This window comes from Gekko japonicus, unplaced genomic scaffold, assembly GCF_001447785.1.
Source record: "Gekko japonicus isolate JY-2015 unplaced genomic scaffold, Gekko_japonicus_V1.1 scaffold614, whole genome shotgun sequence".
Lineage (NCBI taxonomy): Eukaryota > Metazoa > Chordata > Lepidosauria > Squamata > Gekkonidae > Gekko > Gekko japonicus.
The window spans coordinates 695,027-714,895 of record NW_015161421.1 but is presented as its reverse complement, the minus strand read 5'-3'; the positions used below and the strand labels follow the sequence as shown (position 1 = coordinate 714,895).

The 19,869-nt window shown below is 47.9% G+C and overlaps 1 protein-coding gene across 1 annotated transcript in view; it reads left to right on the top strand.

The window, feature by feature from the left end:
- DCC (DCC netrin 1 receptor) overlaps positions 1-19,869 on the top strand; it is a 591,220-nt gene that overhangs the window by 204,293 nt on the left and 367,058 nt on the right. The window contains exons 6-7 of the mRNA XM_015428299.1: positions 9,757-9,905; positions 12,834-12,972. Of these exons, the coding sequence (XP_015283785.1) occupies positions 9,757-9,905; positions 12,834-12,972 (288 nt within the window). The remainder of the gene's footprint in view (positions 1-9,756; positions 9,906-12,833; positions 12,973-19,869) is intronic.

Sequence of the window (19,869 nt, the reverse complement as noted above, 5' to 3'; positions counted from 1 at the left end):
TCCTCCTCCTCCTCCTCCTCCTCCTCCTCCTCCTCAGAGCTATCTTCCCCTAGCAGGATAGCAGGTATGTGACTGATGTGTCTCTCCCTCCCCAGCACTGGCAGACACTTCTGGTCATTGTGGGGAATGTTTGGGCTCCAGTCTGTGCGCCCTAGGCTAAGAGCCAGAAGCCAAGAGTCTTGTGCCTTAAAACAGACCCCCCCCCCCGACACCTTTACTGGTGCCTGTCAAGTGCTTTTAAAAAGTGGGCTGGGTCAGGTGGGTCTCTTGCCTAGCAAGGCCTTTGGAGATTGGATTGCTTTGCAATTTTTTTAAAAGCAACATTGATATTTGAGCAGCTACCACCAGAGCACGAGGATCTTCGCTGTGTGATTGAAGGTAAGGTGAGGCAGCTGTTTTGTGGTTGGCCCCACCTCCTACAGCAGCCGTTTTGTGGCAGCCGTTTTGCAGCTGTGCCCACCCGTGCTGTGTGCGAATTCTAAAGATGGCCAGAGGCTGAAGAAGGTTGGGGACCTCTGCCTTGCAATATGGCTCCATAATGAAGCCACTGTAGAGGATTCTGATGGGCAGAAATTGCAGATGTGAAAAAACATACAGCGGTTGTCTTTATTCCTGTTCGGATCGGCAGCACAGGTGTGCGCGCATGGGCCCATTCCTGTTGTTACTGCTGTCGTTGTCATTGTTGTTTTCCTCAGCAAATACCTGTCATGTCTTCAAAACATGTTCAGAGCGAGGGAAGTGGGGATTTCATTATGTTAATAATTACACTGCCTCCAAGCTTGCTTTTTTTTTGAAGTCACGTCACCCCGCATGGGCCAGAAGCTGATTTTATGGAAATGTCATTGAAGCTGTTAACTGCGAGGAGACAGGCGACGAGGGGGAGGGAAAGGGAACGGCGCACAATCAAAGGATGCTCTTTATTATCAATAAGAGCAAAATGGCTCCATAAATAGGTTACATCGGCACTCTTTTCATCATGATGGATCCAGATGAAGCCTGGCTGTTGAAGGGGGGAAGTGTCGCATCGGAAAAGAGAGAGAAGCGGTGGCATCTCATTATTAGAGCTAAGTGAGTGTGTGAACTTGCATCTTCAAAGGTGAAAAGAACTGTAGTCACAGAGAAAGTTGCCAGGCTGCGTGCCGTTTTATTTAAAGATGAAACGGCAACCTTCAGTGTCTTAGATGTAGTATTTGCAACAATTTGGGATACCCTTTTCCCCTTGAATGGAGCTGCGGTGGCTCAAGTGGTTAAGACGCTGAACTACGGGCTGTGGAAGGTCGGTAGTTCAGCAGTTCGAGACCCGAGTGTGCCGCATGATGGAGTGAGCTCCCATCTCTAGTTCCAGCTCCTGCGAACCTAGCAGTTCGAAAGCAAGAAATTGCAAGTAGATAAATAGGTACCGCTTCGGTGGGAAGGTAACAGCGTTCCGTGCGCCTTGGTGTTTAGTCATGCCGGCCACATGACCACGGAAACGTCTTCGGACAGCGCTGGCTCTTCGGCTTTGAAACGGAGATGAGCACCGCAACCCTAGAGTCGGATTCGACTGGCTTTCGAGCAAGGGAACCTTTACCTTTACCTTTCCCCTTGAGGATGACTCCCCTTGAATGCAGGAGGGCTGTTTAAGCTGGTGGCGCACCAGGGAACTGTCCACCGCATTGTCGCTCAAAACCAGTGACTGTGGGATGGGTCCTTCTCGAGGAGGAAGTGCAAGTCCCTATACCTCTTGACTTCACTACCAACAATGAGAAACAGATTTGAGGTTTGGGGTGGCGTTTGGATGCAGAGAGCGGGCATAGAAAATGATGTACTGGTGAAGAAGAAGAAGAGTTGGTTTTCACACCCCGCTTTTCTCTACCTTAAGGAGTCTCAAAGCGGCTCACAATCTCCGTCCCTTCCTCTTCCTACAACAAGCCCCTTGTGAGGCAGGTGGGGCCTGCAGCGAGTGGGGCGGTGGCGCGGGCCTGAATCCCAAGCGGCGAACCACCACTGGGAAATCAGCCCTGCCCAACAGGCACCTTGTGAGGCAGGTGGGGCCCGCAGCGAGTGGGGCGGCAGCGCGGGCCTGAATCCCAAGCGGCGAATCACCACTGGGAAATCAGCCCTGCCTGCCGCGTCCCACACCCAGCTCACAAAAAGACTCTTTAAAGGGTCTTTTTGTGAGCACAGCTGTGGCCGGCAACAGCCCCTCTCCCTCCCTGCTGAAAGGTTTAAAGGGCCCTCCAACTGATCAGTGGGCCACGTGCCCCCCCCACCAATCAGCTGAAACCTTTTAAATCTCTGCAGGAGGGGAGGGAGAGGGGTGGTTGTGGCTTGGGGGTGGGACTTGGGGGCATCCCCGCCTACCCTGGAACACCCCCCAAATCTCCCCACCGGAGCGAGGAGGGGACGTGGCAACCTTATCTTCGAAACACTGCATATCGAAAACGGCAAACAAATCATGCCCACTGGGCATATATGGCGGGACTTGGGGGCATCCCCGCCCACCCCAGAACGCCCCCCCCAAATCTCCCCACCGTAGCAAGGAGGGGACGTGGCAACGCTATACCCGGGGTTTGGCAACCCTATCTTTGAAACACTGCATATTGAAAACGGCACACAAATCATGCCCACTGGGCATATATGACACCTGACTCCATAGAAAACAGGCATTACAAGCAGGGAAAGCTCAGTGTCCAAATGCTCTTTGTGAGAGCTATAACCTCACTAGTCTCTGACAGTGTTCAGCCAAGATATGCATTTACCACCTCGGAGAACATTGAGTGATAGTTCTTGGTTTCAGCAACAATCTAATAAGGAGAAACTGCCCTTAGCACCCAGACAAAAGGTGGAGATTCTGATAAAGGTAAAGGTTTCCCTTGCTCGAAAGCCAGTCGAATCCAACTCTAGGGGGCGGTGCTCATCTCCGTTTCCAAGCCGAAGAGCCAGCGCTGTCTGAAGACATTTCTGTGGTCATGTGGCTGGCATGACTAAATGCCGAGGTGCACAGAACACTGTTACCTTCCCACCAAAGCGGTACCTATTTATCTACTTGCAATTTCTTGCTTTCAAACTGCTAGGTTGGCAGGAGCTGGGGCCAGAGACGGGAGCTCACTCCGTCACACGGCACTCGGGTCTCGAACTGCCGGGTTGCAGGACTTTGGTCTGCAGCCTAGTGTCTTAACCTCTGAGCCACCACGGCCCTTGGAGATTCTGATAAATGCCTGCTAATTGTAGGGGTTTTTTTAGTTAGTTAGTTTGTTTAAGCATATATTATGTATTGTTAAAGGTAAAGGTAAAGGTTCCCTTGCTCGAAAGTCAGTCGAATCCGACTCTAGGGTTGCGGTGCTCATCCCCGTTTCAAAGCCGAAGAGCCAGCGCTGTCCGAAGACGTTTCCGTGGTCATGTGGCCGGCATGACTAAACACCAAGGCGCACGGAACGCTGTTACCTTCCCACCAAAGTGGTACCTATTTATCTACTTGCAGTTTCTTGCTTTCGAACTGCATCTAAAAAAAAGAAAAGAAATAATTCAGCAGAGAAGTTGGGAAGGGCGTCTTTCCTACTATGAAAGTCTCCCAGAAACCTAAGTGCATTTCAGAGCATCCCATATGATCTTCCCTGCAATGCGTCAAAAGGAAACAAAACACTCTGACCTCCGTTGCTCTAGCAATTCAGGCAAAGTTGCCTTCTAAAATGCAAACAAAGTTCACCGATTTGACAATACCTGCCACTTGCCATGCACGAGAGACAGTCTTTTGGGTCCGGATTTGGGTTGCCTCCAGTTTTTAGCAATTGGAATTTTTGCTGATCTCAGGAAACTTAAAACCCTGTTCAGCTTCCAAATTTCTAACGATTCCCTTGGTAGGTGTCATTGAACGAGCTGCTCTTCCCGCAAGGAATAATTTACAAATTGAAACCCTTCAGATATTCTCAGGGTCTGTATGACCGGCTAGGGGAAGTGAAGCTCAACAGTGCAGGTGGGGAATGTTTGCCTTCTGGCTGTTATTGTTAGAAGGGCAGACCAAGTTGCCAGCTCTGGGTTGGGAAACTCCTGGAGATTTTGGGGGTGGAGCCTAGGGAGGGCGGGGTTTGGGAGGGAGGGACTTCAGCAGGGTCCAATGCCATACAGTCCACCCTCCAAAGCAGCCATTTTCTCCAGGGGAACTGAACTCTGTCATCTGGAGACCATTTGTAAATCCAGGTGATCTCCAGCTTCCACCTGGAGGATGGCAGCCGTAAGAGCAGGTGAGGTTCCTTGCATGTGACTCTTTCTCTGTAAGTAGCCCTAGACTTTGGCTGAGGGCAGAGCATGGTCTCATGGATTACTTGCAAAGGTCTGACCAGGGGTCATTTCGTAGAAAAAGAGGTGCAGGAGCTCATTAGCATAACTCATTAGCATAATTCATTTGCATATGCCACCCCCCGACATCACCAGAAGTGTGTCAGAAGGCAACACCCACCGCTCAGGCTCCACTGGGCTGTTTTGGATTGCTACCTATTGGGGGGGGGATGTGCATTTCTGCCCTCACAGAGGAGGGAGAGCTTGTACCTGAATAAAACTTGGTCTTAAAGGTGCCACTGGACTGCTTTGGACTGGGGGGGGCCTCTGCAACTTATCTGGCTGCTTCTTGCTCTGACTGAGGGCTGCTGGGAGCAGAGGGCGGGGCTTGTTGCATGTGCCCACCCCCTGGGCTCTTCACTGCCGGAGCTCCGCTCCTGTGCGCTCCTGCAGGAAATGACCCCTGGGTCTGACACAGGCCCTTAAATCGGAAGGAACTTTAAAAGGCAAGGGAGATGCTAATTTCCCCCAAACTCACATTTAACACTGGAGATTGGGGATTACTGAAGACTTTTGGCGTGCCAAGGAGTAAAGCATATTAATTCAACTGTTGGTCTCGTGATGAAATAGAAAGCCGGGAGAACTGGAAGGAGGAAAAAACCAAACTTTCTAACTGTATTGATTTCACAACTGAGTATTAATATTAAATGTCGTTTAAAGTCCATTTATATTGGGGGGGTTATGACACGAGGTTGTCAGCTGCTCATCGATTTCTACTTTTGTATTTAGAGGCTGTACAGGAGGTGGGAATTAGTAATGCGATCCCTGCGTAGGCTGTCTTTTTTTTTTCTTTTGGCCATAATGTGCACTGAGGTACTCAGGATCCTCTCAGGGGCCTTTTGGTGCTCATTCCTCCCATGTATTTACATAACTGTCTGGATTTATAGCACCCCCCCTTTCCCCAAAGGCTTTGGAGGGGGAGGGAACATGGCCATAAAGTATAGAACTCAAAACACAATAACATTTGATCGAGGTAGTCTGAAAGCCAGTCCAGATAAAGAGGAGACTGAGCCCTACAAGGAAAGGTTAAGGGCCTTGGGAATGTTTCATTTGGAGAAGAGGACATTGAGGGGGGACATGATTGCTCTCTTTAAATATCTGAAAGGCTGTCATTTGGAGGAAGAAGAAGAAGAGATTGGATTTATACCCCGCCCTTCACTACCCAAAGGTGTCTCAGAGCAGCTTACAAACTCCTTTCCCTTCCCCTCCCCACCACAGACACCCTGTGAGGTAGGTGGGGCTGAGAGAGCTCTGAGAGAAACTGCTCCTTTTCAAGGACAGCTCTTATCAGAACTACGGCCCAAGGTCATCCAGCCAGGTGCAAGTGGAGGAGTGGGGAATCAAACCCGGTTCTCCCAGGTTAGAGTCCGCGCACTTAACCACTGCACCAAAAGCAAGGCGCTTTTCCAGTTGGCTGTAGAGAATAGGACAGGAAGCAATGGGTTTAAATTATATGCAGAAACATATCGGCTGGATATTAGGAAACACTTTTTCACAGTTAGTGGTTCATAGGTGGAATCAGCTGCCTAGGGAGGCGGTTAGCTCCCCTTCACTGACAGCTTTCAAGAAGAGATGCTTTAGGCTGGTCCTGCATTGGACAGGGGGTTGGACTAGATGGTCTGTATGGCCCCTTCCAACTCTATGATTCTATGAAAGATGTGCAAGCTTGGAGTGTTACTAGCTAGGAACACCACTACACTATTTGAAAAGTGGAGGGCAGCATGGCTTTTCAGACCTCTTTTTATGGATAGGGTCCTCTCACTGGCAAGCTCTATTGCAAAGGGGAAAAAAAACCCAGCAACATCACTGATCTCACTATATCACTTCTGGGTAACTCTAGGAATCACAAGGAATCACAGACATTCCTAGAACTTCCCTTCATCACTTACAGGTGTTACCCAGAAGTGACACAATGATGTTCAAGCTGGCAACCATGTTAGCTGAATTGCTTTATGTACAGCAATTGGCAATTTATAAATGGGTCCTTGCCAACTATATCAAGGTCCTGTTCCCAACAAGGGTTACCAGAGAAGGATGACGAGGCTGTTCTTGTAAAAATAAATGTCTTTTACTTAAAGAATAAATCTCATACAAACAATACTGATGCACTCACACATTCAGTCAGATTCCTCAGAATTACAGTATTAAAATAAGCACTGTTGCATTAGCAGGTGGGGGTGATGATGGGCAATACTTATCTGTCTTCGCAGCTTTGGTTGTTCCAATGAAGAATGGATGGGAAGAAATGTAAACTAGGGAATTCACACATGACCAGAACCAGCCAGAACGTGTGGGTCTCTTGACTGCAGATCAAGAGATCAAAGTAGAGGCAAGGGTTTGGGGATAGCAAGTGGGACTTAAGAGGAGTAAAAGGCAGACAGGGGTTGTTGCGGGGGATGCTAGCTAGGAAGGGCCAGGTGAATGGTCCTTTCCTTTTATAGGGGATCCATTAGGTGGGAGGTAACTGTTCCAACTTGTGGACCCACCTTCCTGTTAGTCCGTCCCAAAAACAATCCTATTGGTTGCCTATAGGAGTGGGAGGTTACTTATAAGGAGTGGCCAATATTGTAATCTAAAACCTTACTCAAAGGAGGGCATCTGGGCAGGTGTGGAAACCTTGGCGTCAAGATGCTCCATTGTAGTGTAGATGAAGCTGGCCATTCTCTTTGTGAACCAAATGTCCATTTGGCAGGAAATACCAATGCAGGAACATAGCAGGGATGTGTCGTACGTGACCACAAATAATTCTGCAATGGGGGCTGTCTCTTCTCAAAGCTGTTGTTTCTTACTTCTCGCAATAATGGAGGTGTGTGTGCTTCTTCACCAGGCTGGTAACTGTGTAGCTGAAACCTTATTCATGTATAAGGCTTGTGCAGGCACTTCTATGTGTTGCATGACAACAGGTGACTTAAAGTGTACAGTCTTCTGTGTGTGTGCACAGTCCATTGTGTGTAGCAATAAATATAGTCCATAAAACAAAATATCAAGTTCATTCTCTAACAACCAGCAGGTGAGCTGGGGGCAGGGACGTGGAGGGTACATGGGTGCAGCATCACTAACATCCCTTTTCACTTCTGGGTAGCTCTAGGAATCACCAGAAACTCTATGGTTTTATCATAGAGTTTCCAGTGGGTCCTAAAGCTACGCTTTGTTGCTTACAGGTGTTACCCAGAAGTGATGTAGCTTGGCCTAGCAACCCTAAGGGTAGCAGATGCAGTTAGCTTTCTCCTCAGCCAGAGGTCCCAGAGTTATATTTAGACATCATGGAGAAAAAAATGTTGTGGTTAAGAAGATGTCAAGGGGGGAAATGGCAAGTCAGAGACAAGCTGAGCAAATAATGAATAATTAAATTGTGGCATTCACTGTCAATGAACATAGTGATGGCCACAAACATAGATGGCTTTAAAGCAGGGTTAAGCAGATTAATACAGGACAGGTCCAGGGACGGTTGCTAACCATGGTGGCTAAAGGGAACCTCCATATCCAGAGGTAGAAAACCTCTGCACTACCAGTGCCTGGGGGCATCACCAGAGGAAGACCTTGGTTTCTGTGCCCTGTTTATTGGTCTGGTTTGGTGTAGTGGTTAAGTGTGCGGACTCTAATCTGGGAGAACCAAGTTTGATTCCCCACTCCTCCACTTGCACCTGCTGGATGACCTTGGGCAAGCCATAGTTCTGGCACAGCTGTCCTTGAAAAAGAGCAGTTTCTGTCCGAGCTCTCTCAGCCCCACCTACCTCACAGGGTGTCTGTTGTGGGGAGGGGAAGGGAAAGGAGTTTGTAAGCTGCTCTGAGACACCTTTGGGTAGTGAAGGGCGGGGTATAAATCCAATCTCTTCTTCGTCTTCTCCAGGAAAACTGGTTAGCTGATTTGGGGAACAGGATGCGGCACTGAATTGGCTACCAGCTCAACCAACAGGGCTCTTGTGCTCTTAGCACCGGAGTTGGGCACGAATCGGCTCATGAACAAAAGTCTGTGACAAATTTTGGCTGGTTCATGCTTTGCAAAGTCAAGTTCGTGGCAGGGTGACTGGAATGAAGTTTCCACAAACTTTCCAGCTGTTTGTGGAGATCCGTGCCAGTTTGTGAGCAGAAAGATTCCCAGACAGTCTCCGTTCAATAAAAAAATATTTGCAAAACTTCAAAGCAAGAACTTGGAGGGCATGTAGGGGAGCATCTTGGGGGTGTCCTCTGCAACTTTGATCTCTCTAGCTTGCACAGGATCTGTTCTATGCACTCCTGAATCTCTTGAACCTGTGACTGTCAAAATGACCAAAGTAAGGCACAAAGTAAGGCACAACAAACTTGTACAAGCTTTATGATGAGCAACTCTTAGTAGTTTACTAAATTATATCTCAAAGAATAATTTAAAGTAACTTTCTTGGTATATGCACTATATTTCTTACCTTTCACCCTTATCCTAAATTAACTCTTACAGTTCTACCAATAAGTGACTTACAGTTGTGTACTAAATAGTGTTCTTTAAACGATTGTAGTTTTAAGTATTGTATACTTATCCTATATAATGCTGATATTATTTACTGTAAATGAAGAATTGAAAATTGAATAAAATATAGTTAAAAAACAACAACAAAGTACCGTAAGGCACAAAGTGGTCCAAAGTAAGGCACCGGGGCCAACAACTGTTTTGACAGGTGCAGGTTCAGGAGTGTATAGAACTGATCCTGTGCAAGGTACAGAGACCAAACTCACGGGATTTTCAGCTGACTCTCCTCTACTTGCCCTCCAAGTTTGGTGAAGATTGGATTTGCGGGTCCAAGTTAACCCCCCTCTAAAAAGGTGCTCCCAGGAAAGTGCTTTCTGGGGAAATGACAGGTGGTAATTTCCCCAGAAAACACTTCCCTGGGAGCACCTTCTTTGGGGGGGCAGGCGTAACTTGGACACTGTAAACCCAACCCACACCAAACTTGGAGGGCAGGTAGAGAAAAGTCATCTGGCGAACATCTGTGAGTTTGGTGTCTCTAGTGCACCAGGGTGAATGTTCTACCACCTCACAAAGGGAACCAGTAGATGACTAAAAATTTGTGACGATCCGTGGTTCACAAATAGAGCATGTCATGAACCGTGAACCGAACCGCATTTTCCTGGTTCATGCCCATGCCTAATTAGCACTCCATCGTCGGCCTTCTTCTCTCCCCCCCACCCTGGCAAATTGTGTTGGGAAGGTTTCTGCACACCCTCTAATATTAGTGACTTCTTTCAGGACCTCTCATTTGATTCTCCTTAAGGGGAGATTTCTTTAAATGTAATGGATTTTTTTCTTGCCTTATTCTTGGAAGACCGATCAAGGTAATGTTTTTTTCTTCCCTATATGTGTGCCGTTGTAATAATAAAACACTTCCTTGTGTGGTGTAGAAGCTGTAGTGCTAAATCACAGTTTGCTTGATTGAATGTGGTAATTCTGGATTCTGTGTGTTTCAGTGCAAATCCCAGGACCGGTGGAAAACCTGCGGGCCGTATCTACCTCACCTACCTCAATCCTTATCACATGGGAACCACCTGCCTATGCAAATGGCCCAGTGGAAGGCTATAGATTGTACTGTACTGAAGTCGCTACTGGGAAAGAACAGGTGAGCCAATAACAGAATGTTATGTTCTGCCAAAACATACCAGGATACCAGTTAAGTTCATTCCCTCCTGTAGGGTTGTTCACTCTGCCATTGCTTGACTGAGTGGTGCATCTCTGGGTTGCCCTAGGACAGGGGGCCCCAGCGTGGTTCCCATGGGTTCCATAGTGCCTGCTAACACCTTTACTGGCATCCACCAAGTGTGTTTTGAAAGTATATGGGGCCAGGTGGGTTTTTTGACAAGCAAGACTTCTGATTGGCCGTTGGGAATTTGATTGGCTGTGCAGATTTTTTTAAAACAGTGCTTTGGCATCAACTGCCCCTGCAGCACAAGAATCTTCCCTTTGTGACTGAAGGTCAGCCATGGCAGCCATTTTGTGGTCAGCTTCATCTCCTGTGGCAGCCATTTTGTATCACCCATTTTGTGCCTGCACTCACCATGCTGTGTCAGAATTTCAAAAGTGTCCGTGGTCTTAAAAGTTGAGGACTCCTGCCCTCAGAGGAACAGTGGTCCAAAGTAAGGCACAGGGCTAGGGCTGCCAAGTGGGGGCAGGGGGTGGGTAAACCCCCGCTTCGGAGGCCCGATTTCTGCCGCCGCAGAATTGGGCCCCGGGGGGAACTCCGCCCCCCGAAGCGCAGCGTGGCTGCGTCACCGGAGGTGACGCAACCACGTCAATCACGTTGGGGGTGTAGCCCCAATCATCAGAGGGAAAACTCTATGGTTTTCCCTCCGACGATCGAGGCCACGCCTTCAACGTGATCGACGTAGCGCGTCACTTCCTGTGACGTGCTGGTGGGGCGCATGCACAAAGCGCGCGCGCACACACATCAAAGAAGGCTCCCCTGCCGGTAAGAGAATTGGACTTGGCAACCCTAGGGCCAACAAAGAGAGAGTATCCAACAGAGGGGAAAAGAAGCCCCTGCACTCCTTGGTCTGTAGTTTGGGATGACCTTTCCTCCATCACACTGATGTAGTTTCACAAAGTAGAATTTTTGCTCACAAGACTCCACAGCTTAGAGGGAGCATGGAATGTGATTAGATAAAAAATAGGGTTTCCAACCTGCAGTTGGGGCCTGGAGATCTCCTGGTATTACAACTGATCCCCAGATGCAAAACTGAATTATTCAAGAGAGCTTTTCTACACAGGCAATAGAGTCGCACTGTACTAAATGATTCACAAAGTTGCCTAGATCTGAAAGATGAATGCGATATGAAGAGAAAACAGAATATGTTACTTAGATAAATTATTAGGTACTGCAGTCTATACTACTGTATTTAGCTTACTGAAACTAGAATCCTGCTGTGTGATTTTTGTACCATTTAATGTGCCGTTCTAAGATTTATGCTTTGCTTCAGTTCTGTTTTTGGACTTCTGATTGTACAACCCTAATCCCATTGCATTGTTGGTTGAGTGTTCCATCTATCAATTGTATTGACTCCCCCTGTGTATTCTGCCTTGACTCCAAGTGAGAAAACCAGACAACGAATGCCCTGGAGAACATGGCAGCTTTGGCAGGTGGCCTCTATTGGTACTATACCTGCTGAGCTCCCTCCCTTCCCCAAACTCCACCCTTCTGAGTCTCCACCCCCCAAAAGCAGCTGAGAGTTACCAACCCAGAATTGGCAACCCTAGTGAAAATGCTGGGGGGGATATTGGATAAGAACATAAGAGACGCCAACGTTGGATCAGGTCAATGGCCCATCCAGTCCAACACTCTGTGTCACACAGTGGCCAGAAATACCAGGTGCCATCAGGAGGTCCAGCAGTGGGGCCAGGACACTAGAAGCCCTCCCCACTGTTGCCCCCCCCAAGCCCAAAAATACAGAGTATCACTTGCCCCGGAGTCCCTATCCATACCTTGTGGCTAATAGCCACTGATGGACCTCTGCTCCATATGCTTATCTAATTCCGTCTTGATGCCGTCCATGCTTGTAGCCGCCTCCACCTTTTGTGGCAGTGAATGTGGATGAGTATAGCTGACTCCATCTAGTGTAATAATTTGGGAGGCAACGGCCTCAGTGCTCTTTTTTTTCCTAATTAGAAATTTTCCTCTTCTAAAAACGTGGTTGCATCCTTTTAACAAGAATTGTAATGTGACAAATGAATAAGTCCAGCTTCTTTGGGGGAAAACCCCCCAAAGTGCCTAGATGGGATACCTGCGGTGCTAGCCCTATCCCACAATTGGTTTGCCAGGTCCCTTCTGGCAACTGATGGAGGATGGGTGGGAGAACTTACCAGGAGAAAAAGAAAGGTCCAGGCCATGTTATTGGTGTCACACAGGAAGTGATGTCATCACACCAGCGACTTCCGGGTGGCATTCTGGTATTTGGCCAAAAACTCTACGGTAAGCTGGCTTCTACCATTGAGGTTTTGCCCAAATACCAGAGTTCCTCCTGGAAGTCGTTGGTGTGATGATGTCATTTCCTGTGTGATGCCAGCAATGCGGCCTGGAGCTTCCTCTTTTTATTGATAAGTCCCTCCACCGGCCAATTGGTGGTGGGGACCAGGGAGTCTGGCAATCCTACCTACACATGGCCCTGCCTTTGTTTAAGTTTGGTTTCAATTCTGGTAAGTCCTTCTATAATCAACTTCCTTAAAGGGGACTTCCTGGGGATTCTACGTAAGCCACCTTGATTTACTAGATGGGAAAAAAAAGTAGGATATGAGTGAAATAAATAAGCCCTTCATGACAGAGTCTGGATAGCAGTCAGATATATGTTTGGTTTAACAATTCCCTGCCCATAAAAATGGGTTATTCATGCAGGATAATAACAGTTGAATTACCAACTGTGGGATGTCAGGTTGAATGCACAAAACGTAAACCAAGTCTTAGTAAAAGAAATGGCTTTTTCAGCCATTGGCATGAATGTTCTGACCCGTGTAATGTCTTTGTGCAGTAATGCTGGTCTTGTTTTTATTTTGTGCCTAGAATATAGAAGTGAATGGCTTATCATACAAGCTGGAAGGGCTAAAGAAATTCACTGAATACACCATACGATTTCTGGCCTACAACCGTTATGGACCTGGAGTATCGTCTGAAGATCTGACAGTCAGGACGCTTTCAGATGGTAAGGCAGAACTAAAAAATGTGTCCCCACGGGTGAAGAGAACTGCTATAGAGCAGACCTCATGTTTGATGTCTTTCAGGTCCATTCTGCATCTGGCATTTGCTCCATAATTTTTTCAGCACCCAACGTGGTTCCCCCTTGTATCGGAGTATCTGTTTTCATTGCCTCGCCTCGGATCCTAGTTTCTGCATTGGCTAGTGTCAGCTTGCCATCTATTTTGTCACCTGCTTATTGTTCATTTCCTTCCCGAGAGTTCCGGCGCCTCCCCCCCACCAAAAGCCCTGTGTATATCTGTAGTGTATCAAGTCCTGACAAGTCCCGACAAGTCCAGACATGTCCAGGGACAACCGTCGAGCTTCGCTCCAAGAGACAATGGACTATGTGGATCCTAGCCTGCTCCAATCAGGGGGCTAGGTTCCTGGCCGAGAAGCCAATGGGACTCTCGGCCACTGTAAATAACCTATTGGGAAGTGGGGGTGTGTTTTGGGTGGCGGTTTCTGGGGGAATATAAGCCGGCCTGCGAGCCGGCCAAAGCTGTCTTGTTCCCGATGGAATAAAGTACGCTTTGCTGAAATCACTCTCCGTCTGCGTACTTTTCAGTATCCCTCCTTTCTCCCCAGTGGGTACCCAGAGTTGCTTACATTGTTCTCCTCTCCTCCATTTTATCCTCACAACAACCCTGTGAAGTAGGTTAGGCTGAGAGTATGACTGGCCCAAGGTCACCCAGCAAGCTGGGGACTTGGTGGGATACAGTGCCATACAGTTCACCTTCCAAAGCCTTCATTTTCTCCAGGGAACTGATTTCTGTCATCTGGTTAACGTCCACCCCCCCACACACACAGACTGTAGCCAAAGTCCAAGCCCATAGACTAAAGTGGTGGGTGGATGTTAACCAGACTACAGAGATCAGTTCCCCTGGAGAGAATGGATGCTTTGGAGAGTAGCCTCTATGGCACTGTGCCCTATTGAGGTCCCTGTCCTCCCCAGGCTCCATCCCCAGATCTCCAAGGCTGATTTCCCACAAGCGCTGCTCTGCGCTTGCTCTTCCCTTTTGCCCTGATGGTACATGTCAATTTCACACAAGCTGCTGTGTGGCCGCATTTTGCCACGTACCATCGGGGCAAAAGGGAAGAGCGAGCGCGGAGCAGCGCTTGTGGGAAATCGGTCCAAGAGTTTCCCTGCCTGGGTCTCACAACCCTACTCCCCACCCCCCATTTTAGCGAAGAAGGACCTGGCAACCCTTCCAAGGACACTGGATTGTTATCAGACCTGGGTTGCAATGAGAGCATGCACACACACACGTAAATGCAAGAGAATCTGAAAATATTGAGTTGTAAATGCAGAGAAGTCCATAAAAAGGAAAGAGAGCATCTCCCCACCCACCACCCGCAAATCGAAACCTCCTCCCCCATGCACCCTGTGTTAGCAGAAAAAGAGTTTTTTTGCTTCAGGGTTGCTATTTGAGAGCATCCCATGACTGACGCATGAGTAAATGTATGGAAGCCAGTGGTGCTACTCTCATGTACAGCTGTTTCCATGTAGAAGAAGAGATTAGATTTATACCAGTCTGGTGTAGTGGTTAAGTGTGCAGACTCTACTCTATTGGTCGCTTCGTAACAGCGACCAATCAGAACGATACCATTCCCTAGGAGGGAAAGACTCCCATTGGTCTTTATTCTAGCAATCTCATTGGTTGTTATTTGTAAATAGGCGTGGCTACATTAGCCCGGTTATGTTTAAAAGGAGCATAAGCTCCCACTGTTTTCTGTTCTGGTTTCTTACTGAGTTTAGTGCTTGTTCGTTACTTCTTAATAAAGCTGAATCACTTGCTGAATCACTCTACGAGTCCTTTGTTAGCGCGATCTAACACCACCCATTCCTTATATCCCACCCATTTATTTGTAATCTTTTGACATTTCTCCTCCCATGTCTCTTCAGTAATTATCTGTGCGAATATATCTGATTGTACGCGTTCAAAGACATAATTATTCCAATTTTCCATTGTCCATTTGTGCCTATCCCTCCATCCCAATGCTATTACAGCCATCCCGGCTAAAACCATAATTTTATATAACTCCCGCTTATTTCTTTCCACTTTTTTGTTTCCCAATATTCCAGAAATAAGCAAATCCCTGTTGATCTCTACATTAACTTGAAATAGATCAAAGATAACCCTTACAATCTTTTGCCAAAATTCCTTAACCACTTTACATTCCCACCACATATGGGCGTATAGACCTACTTCTTGGCCACAGTGCCAACACTTTGGATTCATTCCTTTAACCATGTACGGCAAGCTGTAGTTCTGTCAGAGCTGTTCTGGAAAAAGAGCAGTTTCTTTCAGAGCTCTCTCAGCCCCACCCACCTCACAGGGTGTCTGTTGTGGGGAGGGGAAGGGAAAGGAGTTTATAAGCCGCTCTGAGACTCCCTTGGGTAGTGAAGGGCGAGGTATAAATCCAACCCCTTCTCTTCTTCTTCTACCCTGCCTGCTGCATCCTAGACTCTGTGTCACACAGTGGCCAAAACCCAAGTGCCAGCAGGAGGTCCACCGGCAAAGCCAGAGCTCCAGAAGCCCCCCTACTGTTGCTGACACCAATCCTGCTATGAGAGGAGCCTTAATTGTAAGACGGTTAAAAATCATGATACAAACTAAACTTCAACGTGCTTGACTTGAGATCAGTGGTTCAACATGTGCAGATTTTGTCGTAAGCAGGGGGGGGTTCATTATCTTTGTAAAAGGTTCACTTGCGACTCAGTGACCTTCCTTGGTGCTCCGCTCTATTGTTCCTCCCATTGACATTTCTGCGATGCGTGTTCAAGTGCCACTTGCACCAATCTGTCTCATTGAGGAACCTTTTTGTAACACAAAGCAGACCCCGAAAGAACTAAAGTACCTTGTGCGTATCATTATAGAAAACAAAAACAACCACCGACAATAGGTGAAACATTAATTTTGCACTTAATTTATGGAGATTGAATTCCAGCTTTGGAGAGGAGGCCTGTGGCCCGAGCAGTGAACCTTGGCTACCAGATCGTGATCAAGTGAGGGAAAGGGTGATTGTTATTAATGCGGGCATCTGGAAAGTTCTCCTCCAAAAATAGTGTTTTCGGAAGGTTTCGTTCTCCTGGAGCAAAAATGGTCAACGTGGCACTAGAGGCAGAAATTACATGCCTATACCTGCAAGTATCTCAGGTGGTTAAGACGCTGAACTGCAGGCTGTGAAAGGTCAGTAGTTCAGCAGTTCGAGACCCGGGTGCCACATGATGGAGTGAGCTCCCATCTCTAGTTCCAGCTCCTGCCAACCTAGCAGTTCGAAAGCAAGAAATTGCAAGTAGATAAGTAGGTACCACTTTGGTGGGAAGGTAACAGCGTTCCGTGTGCCTTGGTGTTTAGTCATGCCGGCCACATGACCACGGAAACGTCTTCGGACAGCGCTGGCTCTTCGGCTTTGAAATGGAGATGAGCACCGCAACCCTAGAGTCGGATTTGACTGGCTTTCGAGCAAGGGAACCTTTACCTTTTTACCTGCAGATGTGCGCAGCTCACAGTGAAGTACAGGGGCTCCCTGTCGAATGTCCCTTTAGATGTCATCTGGCCAGCTAGCAAGTGGCACACAAAAGAAAAGGGAGGTAGAACCCAGCAGCAGAAATAAATGTGACAGGCAAAGCCTGTAAGAGCAATTATCATCACCGATGCGTCTAATTCTCAACAAGTTCAAATCTGTAGGTACTTAAATCCAGAGATTGGAGCCATGAACAGACAAGACAGATCTTTCTACATATCTGAAAAAGCTCCAGGTTTGCAGAAAAAAAATCCAAAGTGGTGGGATTCAAATCATCACTCTACCATGGAGGCTCCCATTCTTAATACAGTGCATTTGGCTGTGGGGAACTCTCAGTTAACATCCTGGCAGAGAGAAATTAAACATCATAATGTGGTTATAGAGCTTTCTCTACTACAAGTATCGGTTTGGCTTAAACCGTTCCAACTTCCATGCTGTGTAGGAGGCAGTGTTCCCTCTAAGCTGAGTTAGTGTGAGCTACCTCACAGTTATTTTAGCCTTTGGCTCACACATTTTTGTCTTAGCTCAGGAAGATGGTTCCAGAGCCAACTAATTTAGGCAGCAGCCAAATTGTACTCTCACAGCTTTAATGCCAGTAGCTCACAAAGTAGAATTTTTGCTCACAAGACTCTACAGCTTAGAGGGAGCATTGGTAGGAGGGTCTCTTTTCTTCTTTGCAGACTTTGCTTCCCCGTGTACAGTGTCTGGAGTGGGTCAATCCCATTACCTTGAAAGATCAATAAAATGGAATTACACTGTAAGCTTTGAGACCAAATCATGTGGAATTGCTGCTGTTCCAGTTCCAAGAATTGTAAAACCAAATTTAAAAAAAACAAAATAACCAGATCAAAGAAAATATTAACAGTGCAAACCATTTTATGAGGGCCAAAGACATAGAACTCTAATGTGATTAATCTGTCTTTGACACTTAGACTGTTCTTGTCAATTACTTTATTGGTTTCACCCTAAATACTTGTTACACATTTTTTTGACATTATAACTTTCTCCTTTAGGACATTCCCTGCTTATTTAGATTAATAAAAGCTCTGGGGTGTGCTGATTGATGTAACCAGATAACAAAACATCAATAGCCTACCTGAGATAACTTAATTACCTTTTGAATGTCACAGGGTAATCAACATTACTCATCCGGTCTGTTGTTTAATTGAAGCGTCCACAGCTCAGAAAGTAGTCCCAAATATATCATGTGCTGCGGTCACACGGAGCAGTAAGCACGCAAGAGGGACGGAAGAGAGGCGGAGTTTCTGGGCGCGATCTCACCGCAACATCTGGGGAGCGTAGAGCTCCCGTGGCTGATCCGTGGCTACCGTCCGAAGACGTGCAGTAAAAAACTAGTACCTCCGAGGTACTAGTTTCCGGGAACTGCGCAGCAAGGGCGGGTGCCTGATCGCGCCCCTGCCGGACTCCCGTGGCATCCGGCGCCCGCCAGGTGGTCCCCCCGCCTCCAGAAGCGCCCAACAGTGCGTGCGCACAAAGGCGCGCGGCGTTAGGGTCGAGGGAGGGCCATGGGGGGCTGCAATGGGAGCGAGCGGCAGCGGCCAGGCAGAGAGCGGGCCGCGTGTCCCGGGGGGAGGGAGGGCAGGTGGGCAGGGGGGATCCGGCGGGTTACTCCCCCTCCCCTCCCCTCCCCTCCTTGTGAGCAGCCCACGGACCCTGCCCAGAGTGGGCTGTGCACGGCCCGTTCTATCCCCTTCCAATCGGCCGGATGCTCTCGGTGGAGGTGCGGATGCTCATGTGATCAGCACCTCCACCTTAACCACGGGACCTCGCCGGGTCGTCTGATCCTGCTGCCGCGAGGTATTTTGCCCCGGGGCTAATAGCCATGCTCCCCCTCCAAAAGTTTCCTGCCCGTGTGACCGCAGCCTATGTGTGACAATTTTACAGCCTTCCGACAATGTGATGATTTTTGAATAGGTTTTCATGTCCACATCGAACATGCAGTGGCCACAGAGAAGTTAGCCCTTTCATCTGTTTCCTCAAAGAGCAATATAGAAGACCCACTGCGGAGGAGCCATGGCTTTGGGCAACTTGCATGCAGAAGGTCCCAGCTTCAGTCACCGGGATCCTGGAGAGCTGCCATCATAGACAACACCGAACGGATGGTCTGAATCATTATAAGGCAGGTTCATATGAGACACAAGAGTTTATGGGGTAAAGGGACTATGAAGAGGCTGTCTGCAGAGAGTCCCTGGCAGGGCTTTTTTTGTAGAAAAAGCCCAGCAGGAACTCATTACCATAATAGCCCACACCCAACAGCAGAAACTCATTAGCACACCCCTGACAGCACAGCTCATCGGCATATTAGGCCACACCCCCATGTTACCAGAGGTGTGCTCATCCAGGCACACCCACCTTTTGCTTCTTATTCTGTTTACCTTGTTTTTTGTCCAAACCCAGGGCTTTTTTGTAGCAGGAACTCCTTTGCATGTTAGGCCACACACCCCTAATGTAGCCAATCCTAATGAGTTTCTGCTGTTGGGTGTGGCCTATTATGCTAACTTGTGGCCAACTTGGAAGCTAGACGGAACTCCGTTCCTGTGCGTTCCTGCCCAAAAATAGCCCTGGTCCCTGGTATTCCTGGTGAAAGGATCTCAGGCAGCAGAGACTGGGGAAGACCTTTGTCTACCTGAGGGCTTCTGCCAGTCTGGGCAGACAGTACTAGGCAAAATAGATCCGTACATAATAGCTTGTCATCCCCTTTTAACACCATCTAAACCAGCAACCACAACTACATCCAGTGGCAGAGAGTTTCACATTTACTGACGTGTTGTTTAAAGACACACATTCTCCCCCCTCCTCCGTCTTGAATCTGCTGCTCATCAGCTTCATAGGATGCATCTGAATTCCTGCATTTGGAGGAAGGGGGGAAAAGTTCTCTCTCTTTCTCACCACTTTCTCTGCATCATGCACCATTTTGTAAGCAAGGCCTGGAGCTGCCCACTCCCCCCCCCCCCCCCCCCCCCCCCCCACCGCCGCACCCTTCCTTTCCACTTGCAAATGAAACATTTGAGATCAGAATCAGGTGCCACACAGTTTATTGCTTCTCATGAGTGACAGAGCTCTTACAATCACAAAACAATGGGAGAGGGTCTAAGTATTATTTTAATAGACTCATCACTTTTGGTTATGGCAGCCACCATCTGCCTCTCCCCTTTAATTACAAATGCAAAAAAGGAACATTGTTCCCAGCAGCATCATAACGAGGTGAGACAGTGATTTAAATGCCCGCATCTTTTTCTTAATTCACGGCCTCGCAGCCTTGTTTGCAATCCTCTGCAGCCGGCGGGGAGGAAGGCATAAATTTAGGAGAAAT